At 40.0% G+C, this 15,820-nt stretch overlaps 1 protein-coding gene across 2 annotated transcripts in view; it reads right to left on the bottom strand.

Moving 5' to 3' along the window:
* Window positions 1-13,712, bottom strand: part of ogdhl (oxoglutarate dehydrogenase L) — a 29,537-nt gene extending 15,825 nt beyond the window's left edge. The window contains exons 1-7 of one of the 2 annotated variants that reach the window (XM_088305112.1): window positions 13,581-13,712; window positions 13,386-13,501; window positions 12,283-12,500; window positions 11,998-12,168; window positions 11,311-11,413; window positions 9,829-9,944; window positions 9,590-9,744 (exon numbers count right to left, since the gene is read on the bottom strand). In XM_088305112.1, coding sequence (XP_088161238.1) covers window positions 9,590-9,744; window positions 9,829-9,944; window positions 11,311-11,413; window positions 11,998-12,168; window positions 12,283-12,498 — 761 coding nt within the window. In that variant the 5' untranslated portion in view covers window positions 12,499-12,500; window positions 13,386-13,501; window positions 13,581-13,712. The remainder of the gene's footprint in view (window positions 1-9,589; window positions 9,745-9,828; window positions 9,945-11,310; window positions 11,414-11,997; window positions 12,169-12,282; window positions 12,501-13,385; window positions 13,502-13,580) is intronic. The other variant, XM_088305113.1, reaches the window with a different exon arrangement.
* Between the last annotated feature and the right edge of the window lie 2,108 nt (window positions 13,713-15,820).

Raw genomic sequence — 15,820 nt, forward strand, 5'->3', positions numbered from 1 at the left:
TAATAGCTACTGTTAACATCTTTGGCAGCGAGACTTCAGCAAACTATTAAAACAATAATAATAATATGCTTATTCTCTGCCTTTGTTTTTTGTTTCTTTTGTAGGAGACATGAGTGTGATATATTAACAAAAAAGATGGCAGGAATTTGTTCATATTCATTTTTGTTTGTCTTGGCGTGTTTAATTTTTTTAAAAGGAAAACAGGCAACATAAAAGATAGCCGCATTTTCGCAAATAAACCTCATTCTCATTTTCTGTATTTTGATTATTTGAAAAATATCTCTCGGGTTGTTGGGTGCGTGTCTTGAATTTCACAATGTATTATTTACCAGTGATGCACGATAATATTACCATTGTTTTTAACACGCTGGCCATCGATCATGTGGTATTGGCATTAATTTCACAGTTTGCGCCGTGACTTTTGACCGTAGGTCAGTCAAATGGTCCAGGCTGACTTTCTAGAAACTCAGCATGAACTGTAAAATAGTCCCACTTTTTCCATGCATTGTAAATGATTCACTTTGTGACTAGTGACATGTCAGAAAATAGTCAGAAATGTTTATCATTGTTTTCCAAAGTAAATGCCGGTGTTTGCCCGTCTTATTCTGAGTCACAAAGCAGAGAAAATTAACTTTCAAGAATCAAAATACTTCATATTTGATTCCAGATTAATTATAGCGGTCACTGAAGGTGTAATGGTACACTCGACCGAGTTGTGTGTTGTGCGGGCAGCGTGGGTTCAGTTTCCACTCAGTGACTTTGTCTATGTCCGTCCTGTGACTGGCCGGCAAACAGCTTAGGGTGTTGTGCGCTTTTCGCCCGTAGTCAGCTGGGATAGGCTCCAGCACCCTCCCGCGACCCTGTACAGGATAAGCGGTGTGGATAATGACATGACATTAATGATAGCCTAATCATTCAATTGTTGCACCTTTTCTTGCCTGATGACGACCGTTTTATTGCGTGCTACTTTTCAAACTTGTAACGATGCACTCTTGTATTTATTCTTCCACCTTCCCCCTGTGTTTTCCAACAGGTAAGCTGTGACCTTTCCTGTCTTTGTCACTCCATGCACTGGCAAGTACCGTGGGCAGTCCTGGCCAGGCGGAAAGGGGCAGTACTCGTAAACTGTGCTGCTTCTGGAGACCCCATGGCTGCGGGCCTACCATCTCCCTCTGCGAGCAATCGAAAGCTCACACTGGTGGAGTTGATTTTATACTACCTGTTGATCTTGCTGGTTTCTGGGCTGCAACCAACAACGGGTCAGAGGGTCTACACCAACACATGAGCTGTCCACATACCAGGAGGTCGGGAGGAAGCAGAACAAATTGCCATTAAACAACTACGGACATGTAAGTTCAACAACTCTGCTCTTAGTGTTCAGGTTTGCACAGGTGAAGGGTAAAAAACACAAAATGGAGACTTCTGCTCAATATCAGCTGTAAGCACTAATAGATGCTTTGCTTAGCAATGGTGATGTACAGTATTTTTGCATCCTCTAGGTCGAATTTAATCTCTGGAGACTTCTTGGAATGTATAGTACGACTTTCGGTTTGAAGGAAAGACAGCAGCGTTGCAATCGAAACTGCATCTCGCTCGCCAGAGAGCCAAATGGGGAGAAATGAACAGACTACGATTGCCGCAGTTGTTGTTTCCATCGTGAAATTGTTTCGCCAAAAGTCTAAACTTTTCAGCACAACCGGCAAACATGTTCATAAAAAGCGGAGTTGAATCGCTGAAAATAACACACCACAGAGTTGTCTACTCCAACGGTAAAAAGACACAGCTTCTTACGATATTTCCACCTTGAAAAGCACCAGCTTCAAAATATTGAGTAAACATCTGACACAAACCCAGGTTAACATGCATTTAAAGAATTTAGTCATTTTTCCTCTAGAGAACATCCCAGGAAGCTGCCGCACCGTTTTACTGGAAATGTCAGAACAGGTTACCAAAGCAGAATAGTGGCAATTAGACTATTATTATTATTATTTCATTGTATTTTGATTTTTTTCTATCATTCATCAGCAACATTTGTTTGCCTTTTTTAAGGTCTCCAGTTAATTAAAAGTAGGATTCAAGCAGAACAGAAAATAGGTTCCGAAACGCTTTGATCATTTTCATGAAGGGTTGCATCGTACACCAGTATTCATGTGTCACCAACTAGTTGCAGACTCAACCAATAAGTATGAACTCGAAAACTAAGCGTCAATCTGAACATCTTGGGTAGTTTAATGGAAAAAAAACATTGGCTGTCAAATGTCCTGTCAAACGTCCATGATGAGGTATAACCAGAGGTAAATGCTGCTATGCAGCATGTTAAATAGTGACACTCCCTTGATCACAAAAGATTCGTAAAATGCAATGTAAAAAAAAAATGAAATTAAAAGAAAAAATGAAAGCCTCAGGGCAGTATCAGGAAGACGAGTAGCCTCAAATATCCCAAAAATGTGAGGTTTTTAACGAGAAGTCAATATCAGCAGATGAGAAAAACCTTTGTTGTACTTTTGACCATAGCTGATGCATTTTCGCCAGTGCTCAGTGTTTCACCCCTGAGTCGACTTAGATCCTACTTTCAGACAACGCAATTGATTTTTTCCCCCCTTCACTAATTAAATGTGTCATTCTAGGCATCTCTAACTGATGTTAACATACACTCTAATGCTACATCATTTTAAGAATTAAAAATTGACATTCAGTCAAGAACAACGCATTGCTACATGCATAAAAAGTGAAAAAAAAATGGTTGTGCGGTTGAAAACCACGGGGTAAAACTAAAAGTGATGCGTTTTCTTACATGAAATCAAGCTCAAATCTAACACAGACATTACTGAAGCACGAAGACAGTGTCATTCCTTGGCCATATGTTCAGATTTACAATATGTTGCTTTGAAAGTCAAGTCGGGCTTTCTGAATAGGCAGACGCACTAATGGAAACTGTTTTTGATTTGGTTTGTGCAGCAGCATAATTGAGCAGAAGTCTCCATTTTGTGTTTTTTACCCTTCACCTGTGCAAACCTGAACACTAAGAGCAGAGTTGTTGAACTTACATGTCCGTAGTTGTTTAATGGCAATTTGTTCTGCTTCCTCCCGACCTCCTGGTATGTGGACAGCTCATGTGTTGGTGTAGACCCTCTGACCCGTTGTTGGTTGCAGCCCAGAAACCAGCAAGATCAACAGGTAGTATAAAATCAACTCCACCAGTGTGAGCTTTCGATTGCTCGCAGAGGGAGATGGTAGGCCCGCAGCCATGGGGTCTCCAGAAGCAGCACAGTTTACGAGTACTGCCCCTTTCCGCCTGGCCAGGACTGCCCACGGTACTTGCCAGTGCATGGAGTGACAAAGACAGGAAAGGTCACAGCTTACCTGTTGGAAAACACAGGGGGAAGGTGGAAGAATAAATACAAGAGTGCATCGTTACAAGTTTGAAAAGTAGCACGCAATAAAACGGTCGTCATCAGGCAAGAAAAGGTGCAACAATTGAATGATTAGGCTATCATTAATGTCATGTCATTATCCACACCGCTTATCCTGTACAGGGTCGCGGGAGGGTGCTGGAGCCTATCCCAGCTGACTACGGGCGAAAAGCGCACAACACCCTAAGCTGTTTGCCGGCCAGTCACAGGACGGACATAGACAAAGTCACTGAGTGGAAACTGAACCCACGCTGCCCGCACAACACACAACTCGGTCGAGTGTACCATTACACCTTCAGTGACCGCTATAATTAATCTGGAATCAAATATGAAGTATTTTGATTCTTGAAAGTTAATTTTCTCTGCTTTGTGACTCAGAATAAGACGGGCAAACACCGGCATTTACTTTGGAAAACAATGATAAACATTTCTGACTATTTTCTGACATGTCACTAGTCACAAAGTGAATCATTTACAATGCATGGAAAAAGTGGGACTATTTTACAGTTCATGCTGAGTTTCTAGAAAGTCAGCCTGGACCATTTGACTGACCTACGGTCAAAAGTCACGGCGCAAACTGTGAAATTAATGCCAATACCACATGATCGATGGCCAGCGTGTTAAAAACAATGGTAATATTATCGTGCATCACTGGTAAATAATACATTGTGAAATTCAAGACACGCACCCAACAACCCGAGAGATATTTTTCAAATAATCAAAATACAGAAAATGAGAATGAGGTTTATTTGCGAAAATGCGGCTATCTTTTATGTTGCCTGTTTTCCTTTTAAAAAAATTAAACACGCCAAGACAAACAAAAATGAATATGAACAAATTCCTGCCATCTTTTTTGTTAATATATCACACTCATGTCTCCTACAAAAGAAACAAAAAACAAAGGCAGAGAATAAGCATATTATTATTATTGTTTTAATAGTTTGCTGAAGTCTCGCTGCCAAAGATGTTAACAGTAGCTATTAGTCAGAATTTTGTCAGGATAATAAATCATCAAGTCAAATTTAAAAAATAAGAAAAGTAGATTAAGGATGAAAAAGACTGTCAAATCGGTGTCAAGTCATATCTGCAGCAAAACTTACTCGACTTTGCTAACATTACAAAAATTGCTACATTTCTTATCGGATTCGTAAAATATTTACCTTTTCAAAGAAGTAGATAAACACCATTCCATTCTGTGTATCTGACATCGACTTACTGAAAACACAATATATCAGCGTAAGAGTATGCAAACATAAATGGTATGAAACAAATTTTGGTGTTTTCCACTAAACATAAAGCACCACCCGAGAGCTATTAAGGCCGGTGTTTTACTGACTGTTCAGAAGAACAAGGCTTTTATTATTTCTTAAATGATGTTTACGCAGTCTTTATCACTTAATGTCTCATTTCTTAAATAATGTACACAATCCTTCTTACTAAATGCGAGAATGCGCTCTGAAAGGAGCTCTTAAGATTTTACATCAAAATATAAAGCAGCATAATTTATGTTATTTTTCTAAATCATTCAACCTTAATTTATTTACCGAACAATGCTTCTGTTTTATGATGGACTCGTAGTCCGGCACCAGTGCATTTGCATATTGGCAGATTTCTTTTTCTATCTCTCTTCAATATTATTTTCAGGTTTTGGGGCCGTTTGTGCTGGCGGCAGCCGTCTTTACTTTTGACCACCTGCGGGCACAATGACAATAAATTCTAAATAGCGATGGTACGCGATACAGTGAACGCTTAATGATACTTGTTAACTCTGGAAACTTCAAAGCAGAGACTTCCCTTTAAACCTTTCTGTGCTCCTATTTTCGTAGATGTATGCATCTTGCGATGATAAAAAAATCCTTGACTTTATGACGCGTCACTTTTTGACCCATTTTCTCCCTCGCAGCTAAATGAAGGCGATCTGCACCTCCAAAGCTGGCTGGTTGAATGGGATCGTAGTACAATTTTTTCAACCAACGCTTAACGCTCATGACGGTTTATGATTTAGTGACAAACGTCACATTGTTATTTGTCTAAACACACAGACGCAAAAGCATATTTTTAAAAACATCAATTTTTAATTGAATGAAATACAAAAATATGACAAGGTTAAGTCTGGTTACACATGATAAGGATTCTCTAAGACGTAAAAAGTCTATAGGTCAGGGTTAAAACAGATGGATGAACTTTTGATTCTAACAGGTCTTCAAACATCTTCAATTCGTGCGCGAGATCCACAGGTTGTTGATGACGGAGACGGTATCTTATCACATCGTTAAACAACGTGAGTATGGTAAGTCACTTATCTCATTTTCCCAATTTTCCAAAATATTTTGAAACGTGTCGATCGAACCCGAGCGACTCAAAGTAGCTTCTATAGCCAAAAAGCGATAATTTTCTCAACACATTACCCATTTTTAGTCAAAGTTAATATTTTCTATAAGATATTCTTCGAAAATATCAAGTTGATCACGATATATCATACAACATACGCTCTCATCCGCTTTAAGGCGGTCCGGTAAGTCCTTTACGAGTGCTAAATCCACCATTAAGATCTCTGCAATTCGCTTGACTGTTTCTTTATCCGTTTTTACAGAACATAGATCCAACAAGTAGTGAATACATTGTAAAAACTTTTTACCGCAAAGGATCGGCATGATGCGATCATAGTGCAGTCTTAGATAATAACTATTGCATAGGTATCTATAGCTATGCAAACAACCCCTTTTTTTGTGATACTTTATCAAAAAGCGTCTGACCATGTAAAGAATAGCCGCCTTAACAACTAATACGACATCCATATCAATCCATCCCTTAGGAGGATCAACCCATGACATATGTTGTACATCATCCTTGGAAATAGGTGCAGGTCCGGGGTCAGGGTCGTTGACGGTCTGAACCTTAGAGGGCTCAAACACTTCGTTTGAACCCTCTTGGTCGGACCAACTAGGTACTCGTACCTCCTTGATTTGTGGAGATTCAGCCTGGTCGGACCAACTGGGCTGTTGTGCCTTCTCGTTTTGTGAAGATTCTGCCGACGAGGTGGGGGTCATCGGAGGTGTCGACGGCGGCGTTGTTGAAACGGGACGGCTCCACCCTGAATATGATGGCTCGCCAGTGTTGTACGAGGCTACAACAGAGGTTGGTAAGATTCCCGTACCGCCCACCCATAAAGAGTATGATGGTCCTGCCTGGTCCTCGTCTGTTTTTGTAGGGGTTCCATCCTGGTCTACATTTGTACAGGCGTCAACCTGTTCCATGTTTGCAGTTGTCAGGGTTTCTACACCAACAACGTTTTCAACCATAGTCATGTCATGGTCGCTTGTAGGTTCATCCACACCGCTATCTGCAGTACAAAGATACTTTGATTAAATATATAGCTATTGATTATAGGAATATAGTTAAGGATTAGTTGCATCGTTTACCTGACGAGTGCTCTGCAATGTTATTAGAAACCTGATCAGGTGCAACGATGGTTGTCACCCTTCTCGGTGTGATGTCCATGACCATGCGGCGTCTTGTTCTGAGCGTCTTCATTTTTAGAGTAGGTCTGGCTCTTCAGCCGGAAAAATTGGTTTGTCTGTGCAGAGCGTGACTTGGGCTTTGGCTGTATTGAGACTGGGGTCGGGATATGATAGTAGGGGATGTGCTTATTTTTGACAGAAGCGTGATTCTGGGGGGCGGGCGGTGTTGTTTATGCTTACACACGACCGCAACTTGGTGGTCGTCTGTCTGTCCAACTATAGATAAGAAATACGTGAAAACATGTCAAAGCTTGTTGCAAAGATGACTTGGAGATGTCTACAGACAAGATGATGCTCCTCCTTGAAAGGTAAAATAATTGGTAAAACGACCTTAATGATATCTTAGCTCAGCTGCTATTTCTTAACCTAAACGCATGTTGTTTCTTAGCAGTATGCTATTTTCTTAGCTGTATTCTATTTTCTTAACCTAAATGTATATTGTTTCTTAACCTAACTACATACTATTTCTTAGCTCTAAGCTGTTTCTTAGCTGCATGTTATTTATTTTATATATATATATATATATTTATAAATATATATATATATATATATATATATATATTTATACTATAATATATATCTATAATAATATGTAATAATCTAATATCTAATATTTCTTTGCTTACTGCTATTTTCTTAGCTGTATGCTATTTTCTTAACCTAAATGTATATTGTTTCTTAACCTAACTACATACTATTTCTTAGCTGTACGCTGTTTCTTAGCAGCATGCTATTTATTATATATATATATATATGGCTGCCAGGATGGCCGAGTGGTCTAAGGCGCCGCGTTCAGGACCCAGTCTCCCCAGGAGGCCTGGGTTCGAATCTCAAATTTTTGGCTGCCAGGATGGCCGAGTGGTCTAAGGCGCCGCGTTCAGGACCCAGTCTCCCCAGGAGGCCTGGGTTCGAATCTCGAATTTCCCCATTGTGGGACTAATAAAGGGAATATTATTATTATTATTATTATATATTTATACTATAATATATATCTATAATAATATATAATATTCTAATATCTAATATTTCTTTGCTTACCTGTATAAACTACAAACATGAGGGTTGCCTAGCTGTGTGCTATATTCTTAACCTAGCTGTATTCTATTTCTTAACCAGGCTGGTTGCTATTTTACTCAGCGTATGGACTACAAAAAAGGACTACAAACATGGGGGCTGCCGGCAGTAGGAAGGATGTGACGTACAGGGAAATAGGAGGGTGCGAGGGGCGGGAGCGGTGGAGACATCACCCTTCATTTTTCTCGTCCGTAGCGGGATAAATGACGGCGTTTGACTGTCCAAATGTAGCCAACAAATACATGTCCAGACATGCAAACATGACTAGGCAGATTTTACAAAAAGCAAAGGGGTCTGCCGACCGGATGTCGACAGTTGCCTGCCGCTCACTATCTTTTGAAACACCTTGAGGCTGCTGCAGGCTTGGAGGGTGTCTATGGCCGGCGTCTTGCCCAGACAACCCCCCAAGCCTGCACAATACCATGTTTAAACTTATGTCGCTGGGAATATGTCCAGACATGTTTGCAAAAAGGGCAAATATCAACCGAATAAACATCTTATTCAAAGGTAAAAACAACGCCTGCTCTTCTCAACTCGTATTATTTCACTCGTTTAATTTAATTTTATACATCTACATTATTTAATTAGATATAGCTCATTTCATTGGATGCTTTATATACTTCAGATATTTAAATATGGATGACCTATATCCACCGAATAAACATCTTATTCAAAGGTAAAAACAACGCCTGCTCTTCTCAACTCATATTATTTCACTCGTTTAATTTAATTTTATTTAATTAGATATAGCTCATTTCATTGGATGCTTTATATACTTCAGATATTAAAATATGAATAACATAAGTACAGTTTGGGTTGGGGACTCACGCACGCAGGGAACACATTGTTTTTAACATAAGAAGCATACAGTTTGGGAGGGGGGCCAAGCCCCCCTCCCAATCACACACACAACGTCATCACAACGAGACAAAAAGCGTAATTCTGTAGGCGGGGCCCTTGGCCCACACACACACACACACACACATACAACGTCATCACAACGAGACAAAAAGCGTAATTCTGTAGGCGGGGCCCTTGGCCCACACACACACACACATACAACGTCATCACAACGAGACAAAAAGCGTAATTCTGTAGGCGGGGCCCACTTCGACAAAAGCGTAATTCTGTAGGAGTGGTATTAAACCTTCAACGGGCAGGGAATATGTAAATATTTTGAAATAGGTGGCTGGAGATTGGATAGTTTTAACACAGGGGCGGGGATAGCGGCCATTTTAGACAAAAGCGTAATTCTGTAGGCGGGGACAACGAGACAAAAGCGTAATTCTGTAGGCGGGGCTATGACGTCATCAAAATTTAAAAAAGCGTAATTCTATTATCTCTATGGAGTGTTTTGGTAACCTCATCTCATCTGAGAAAAAAAAATAATTAATTTTAAATGAAAGTGAACAAAAAGCATCACAACAATATATATGTCTTTTACACCCCACAGTATTTAGAAAATAAAACATTAACAAGGTCTATTCGTTTCATTTTTTTTTTTCAAGTTTGGCGGGCCGCATGTGGCCCCCGGGCCGTAGTTTGCCCACGCCTGGTCTAGATCCTCATTTTGTTGCTCACCGCGTTGATCTGATCAGGCGAGCCAGCAGCGTTCTCTTCTCAGTACTGGTGAACCGCATTATTCCCGGAGTCTCGAATTTTTGACGGATCCACTGGCACTGCTCCACGTTGTTGATGAACATGAATTCCACCCCTACGTGACCGCAGTAGGATGCCTGGAATGGGACAATGGAGAAAAGAAAAAGGGAAGCACATCTTTTGCGAGCTGAAGTGCCTCATGCGAAGGTGGCTTTGTGTACCTCAAGTCGACGTATGACCTCCCTGAGAGGAAGCGTCGTCTCTCCTCCGCCGATGAAGGTGGTGTGAGGAAGGCGGAAGCTCCGGTCTAAGTCGGCCTCTTGTAGACCGTAGAAACCTAGTATGAAGAAACACGTCATTTCAATTCAAAGCGATATGAACAACATGTTCATGCTTGTGTGCTTTAACAAAAAAAAAAAAAAAAGTGAATTATAATAACTTGTTTTATGTCCATGCAACTATTTTCTATAGCGTTTAGTCACTTAACTTTCTTTATGGAGCACTTTAAAAACAACCAAAATTGCAAAACAAAAAGATAAAAGTGCTGTACATAAAGTAAAAATTAGACATACAAAAACAAAGACAGTTAAAACAATGAATAAATATCATAAAAATGTTAAACACAATAAAACATTCAAACACTGCGAGTCTCTATTTTACTTTTTTTTAACATTTTTTTAGTAATTTGAAAAAACTTTTTTTAAGTTCAGTTCATTTTTGACATCTTAAAAATGTAAATTTTTACAATCACAAATATTACTGTGATCTTTAGGTTGAATTAGATCATAGAAGTTATTTTTTTTTATTATTTATTTATTTTTTTTCCTTTAAAAAAGATTGTTGCACGGTAGGCATTCAAAGTCTAGAAATAGTCCAATGCTTAAATCTTTCTACCGCTTCAGACTAAATTTTCCCGCGAACAGATTGTACAAGTACAACCAAAATCAAATTCAATTTTTCTGGACGGTAAATACGATCATGAATTGCCAGTATTTTCTATATTGCACACTCTCAGTGTCGCGGCAGAAGTCGAGCAGACCACCTGAGAGAGCTGCTTGAGCTCAAAGCTTACGATGCACATAAGAGGAGACAGGTGCAAATCACATTAACAAGGCAAAGAGAAAAAATGGGCTAAGAATAGATCCACGGACTGAGCAAGTAAAGGGCTCATTCTGTTTCATTAGCGAGCTTGTGTTAATATAACGCAGAATGCAATGCAATTCTGCGACAAACACACACACACACACGGCCTCTTGGTATTTTTGTTGCTTTTTTGCTCATTGTAATTGGCTTCAAATAATCTCTTCCTCACACAATAAATAGAAATGCCATTAATCTGTTCCGGCGTCCCAAAAATAAGGCAACTACAATTTTGTAACATTTTTTTTTCCATGGGAAGAACAGTATTCTAAAAGGGTTGTACTTTGAAAAAAAAAAAAAAACAACACACAGTAAAAATACAATTGAATAAATAAAACGCAGTTCGTCATTTTGTTAGCTTGTCTCGGTTGTGTGTTAGCATTAAGCTAACGTACAATCATCGGACAAAGAACGATTTAGTTCAATACACAAGGTGTGATTCCCTTTGTTTTATATTTAGTTAAATGATAGTTTTTTGCTGCTCTAAGAAATACTTTTCCCGCGTGATAGACATATCAAGTCTCATCTAATGCGCTAACTTTTATTGCGATTCGGCAGCTCACCCAATTTATCAATGGTGGTGATGAGGTCAGAGGGAACAAATGAGTCCAGGTCTGCGTCCAAGATGCCCAGAGGGTCCAACTGGGCCACATGATGACCTCGGATCTAGAATATATAAAAATGACAGTTTGTCATCATATTGTTGAGCGTGAACAGCTGGAGCTGCCACTTTGTTGCTCTGGAGGAGCCCTACGGGAGTTTTGCGGCATCTCTTGTGCTCACAACGGATGTCAAAGTGATCGCAATTTGATTCATTAGCGGGCGAGGAGAAACGTGAGCGTTTGTTATGTTCAGCCAGACTCTTTGATGTTAACATTTCTGTAAATAAAAAAAATAAAGTGGGTCGCTTACGTAATCCAAAACAGTTAGAAATGGTACATTGGATTTTTAACTTTTTCAGCAAGTTTGGATGCATTTTTCACAAAGATAAATGACGAAAACAGAACTAGCGTTTACATTTGTGTCAGTGTGAATAAACAACAAAAAAAATTATTAATTTTGGCAGGCTTATTGGTGTATTTTATTGACATTGTCACTTTATTTAATTTGGGGTCATTTTGCTACAAGGCTAACAATTTAAGATTTGGGAAATTTTCTTTTTCATTTTGTTTGCCTACGACACACAATTGCTCAGATTTTTTGGAACAGACTTTTCAATATATTTACACGAATGTGTTTGTGTGGATGACCTGATAGGCTCTGATGAGCGTGTGCACAGCCAGGTGGTCCTCCACCACTTTCTGAGTCACGTCTAGCGAATGGGAAGCAACTCGACCCTGGAGGAGGGCGGAGGGGCGGTGCTCCACCTCCTCGCCAGGCGCACCGGAGCTTTGGATGTTCCGGAAGAAGGCATCCCACGACTGGAAGACAAATCCAAAGGAGGGGGGGGGGGAAATGAGCAGGGAATATAAAAACTGACTTACATGTGCTCCAAGTTTTTCAAGTTAGGAGCGGTTAACTGGTCTACTTTTTACCTCATGGACGTTATTATGATCCTCCAGCCAGGCAAAGTACATGTCCTCCACATAACTGGAGCTACTGGTGACCGCTTGAGAGGGTGTAGCCTCACTTGAGCTCGTTCTCCTCAGATGAGGCCTGCACCTGGCCAGGGTGCCGCCACCACCACCTCGCCACCACGGAGCCCCTCCACCGCCCCTCAGCACGCCCACCAACGCCCGAAAGTGACTCATAGCTGAGGGAGAAAAAGAAAACAATTGACTGTTGATGTTTATTTCCGTCAATTGTGCGGTGTGGCATTTTGGGGGATTTGAGATCAGCACAGCTTTTGAGTAAAAGATGAAGATTAGGTGGGAAATCTCAGTTTGGACAAATTTGGCATGAATTGAGTATGTGCTGTGGCAGAACGTGTAAGAAATGCTGACGCAATGATGATGCATTGTGTAAATGGCAAACAGCGTGTAAAAAAAAAAAAAAAAGAATAAAAATAAAAAAATAAAAGCCACACTCTTATCATGCAGTGAGTCAGTGCCGCTCTAGGAAAAATTCTTAGTTACATATGAATATTAATTATTTAGCTATGGTCTCGTTCCTTTTGTTTTATAATTTGAAGTGACACAAAGGCAAAACATATTAGCATCAATGTCAGTACGTTGCTAGGTTTCTTTTTACAATAAGCTTGTTTTCGCCACCCCATGGTCAGAAACGGGTGTTTCAGGTGGCAACCAACCATTGCTGAAGACTAAAAGGAGAGAGTCGTTCACTTTCTTTTGTTTGTGCGAAAATTGTCACAAAACAATATCATATGAGTCCGTAGGAGTAATTAAATACAGCAGCGACGTCCATTTTGGCAACCATAAAGTCAACGCAGTCCTTCGGAGCCTCAAATGACCTTTCATCCAAATCAGATCCGCTGCAGAATGAACGTCATGGCGGCGGGAACTTTTACTGCAGGACGGTTTGATTGAGTTTGCAATAAGAGAGCCGCTCGATTGTAAACATTAGAGAATGTGCGCTACGAATTGAGATGGAACCTGTTGCAAGGATTTAAGAATCATTTGCGCACTATTAAAAAAGAAAGACACACACAAAGTCAAACGTGCCATCGCGTTGTGCTCACCTGTTCTTGCCACGGTGCTTTTAACTTTGCCTTTGTTATGATGCTCGAGTGTGCTATGTGACAGGAACACTAATCCGCTGCCTTCAATGTAAATCCCCCATAATCTGCACGATGGCCTGTGTGTGACGTACATGGAAGGATATGAGTGCAAAGGACAACCTGTTTAAAAAATCACTTATGTGCGTTAACGTTTACCTTCGGCTGCTGCAATGTCATCGCCGCAGACTTCCAGTGTGGGACAGGTGACAGATTCGAATGCACTTGGATCACAAACGGACCCCCCCCCTCCCGCCATTGAGTCAGGTGGCGCACTGGGCGGTTGCGTATCTGGCAACAGCTGACAAAGCAATATTCTTATCGGACACATAATTAGGTACACCGAGAGTTAATTGGGATGCGATTGGAAAAATGCCATCGTTAAGGTTCTGCTTTGAAAGACATTGCAAGGTATTCTTGTAAAATCTATTCGTACATCTATACCGTCATTATGTATGGGTGCATTTTTTTTTTCAAAAGCTGTCTTGCTATCTAATTAAAATTTTAATAAAACCCATTTAAAAGATAACTTTAAATTATCTAGCAAAATGGAAAAACAGCACACCTTCTAAATTAGACTTTACCGAAAATGACTTACCTCCCTATATTCATATTTCATTTATCTCAGCAATTAAAGGCATTTACTTTTAGTACCTCGAAAAAAGTTTGAATACTGACAAGTCACATGGTTCAAAGTTGAATCACTGAGCAGGCCTTGGGAAGGATAAAAGTAAGTTCAGGATTTTTGCCATTTTTAATTATAACTGGGGGAGTAAAATATTGCTGTTCCCACTTTTTTTATTTGAAAATAAAAATTATATAATAAAGTCACTCTGCTTTCGGTCAACATGCCACAACCATAAATGTTATGCAGTTAGATTTTTTGTATTTGCTAGTACTATGCTAAAAACTCACTTATTTTATCCAAGCAGTAAGTGGGGGACACCCTGGAGTGGTTGTGAGTCCATCAGGGCATTCACGCTCACATTCTCACAATGGACAATCGAGTCTTCAATTAAGCCAACATGCATGTTTTTGGAATGTGACAGGGAACCAAAGAATAAAAAAAACAAACACAAAAAAATAAAAAAATAAACAATTTTTTTTCTTCTTTTTTGGGGGGGGGTCACTTGGGCGCAAGCGTTTTTAGATTGATGGGCTAAAAAACAATCAAATAATTGGCCCAGTCCAATTTAAAAATGCTGCTCCTTATTTTGACTTTCATCATTCATACTTGGTGGCTGCGAGCTGGCTGAAAAATAGGGGATGTTATTATTAAAAAAAAAAAAAAAAAAAAGGTGGGGGACGAGAGAGCAAAGAAACATCCATTTTACAAAATTCTTACAATAATTATTCCTATTCATGTTTTTGACTTCAAACACTATACCTGTATAAAGTATGGATGACAAAACACGAAACCTTTAATTCTTGGTATTTTTATTAATTAAACAAAAACGATGCAGTGGAGGTCCTAACATTACAACTCTCTCCTTCATGCCCTAAGAAGCCCATCATCTCTAATCCTCGCAACCTGCAGACTCATTATTTGCATGCGTCTTTGCCATTGCGCCCCAAACGACCTGCAGAAGGAAGGGGTCAGGCAATTATGAACAGAAATGCCATTTTGTCGGGGGCGACTGAGCCGTCTGACAAAGACGGAGCGAGGGCCATTTCTTTCCTGGCGTTTTATTAATAGGCTCCGTGGTTGCAAAGACCTGCGCCGCTGGGTAACATACGACAGGCTTTGTGTTAAATCACAACCTGTTTAGGATAATTACTATCACGACATGGGATTTGAAAAAAAAAAAAAAAAGTTTGTTCAAGAAACAAAGAAATCAGGTGGACATTTTCGCCGGCGTGTAAATCCTTGTTGTTGACAGCAACAAGACTCCTGCTGATCAAAGCTCAGAGAACAAGTTAATCTTTAATTTAGAGGACACAAGCAAATATAAATACGGCACAAAAACAAGCTGTTGTCAAAAGTCAACAGCATCAGGTTCTGACATCCCCAAAGTGACTTTGTACCAAAGTCTCGTTTGGAGGCGCATAATGTGTAATCTCGTTACGAGAGCCGGGCCTTGGTGCCGTTTATGGATTTCCAAGTCGTGACGGTACTTAGGAAGCCTAATTCATCTAATAAAGCATGTATGAAGGCCCAATTTAATTTGCCGTGGGAGCTGTGGGCACACGCGGCCTCACGGAAATCAATCACATTTCACGTCATTCAATAATGCATGATTTGGTGAAATCAAGTGACGGATCAGCCATACCGAGGCATGCTTTGAAGAGCCCGCAATCGAACTTTGTCATTTCTCGATGACCTATGAATGATTCAATTACAGAGTGGAGGAACGACTTGAACAGGATATGTTTTAATCAAGAAAGCAGAATAAAGAGAA

This window comes from Idiotropiscis lumnitzeri, chromosome 9 (genome assembly GCF_059441095.1).
Source record: "Idiotropiscis lumnitzeri isolate Australia: NSW breed Sydney's pygmy pipehorse chromosome 9, RoL_Ilum_1.0, whole genome shotgun sequence".
Taxonomy (NCBI): Eukaryota; Metazoa; Chordata; class Actinopteri; order Syngnathiformes; family Syngnathidae; genus Idiotropiscis; species Idiotropiscis lumnitzeri.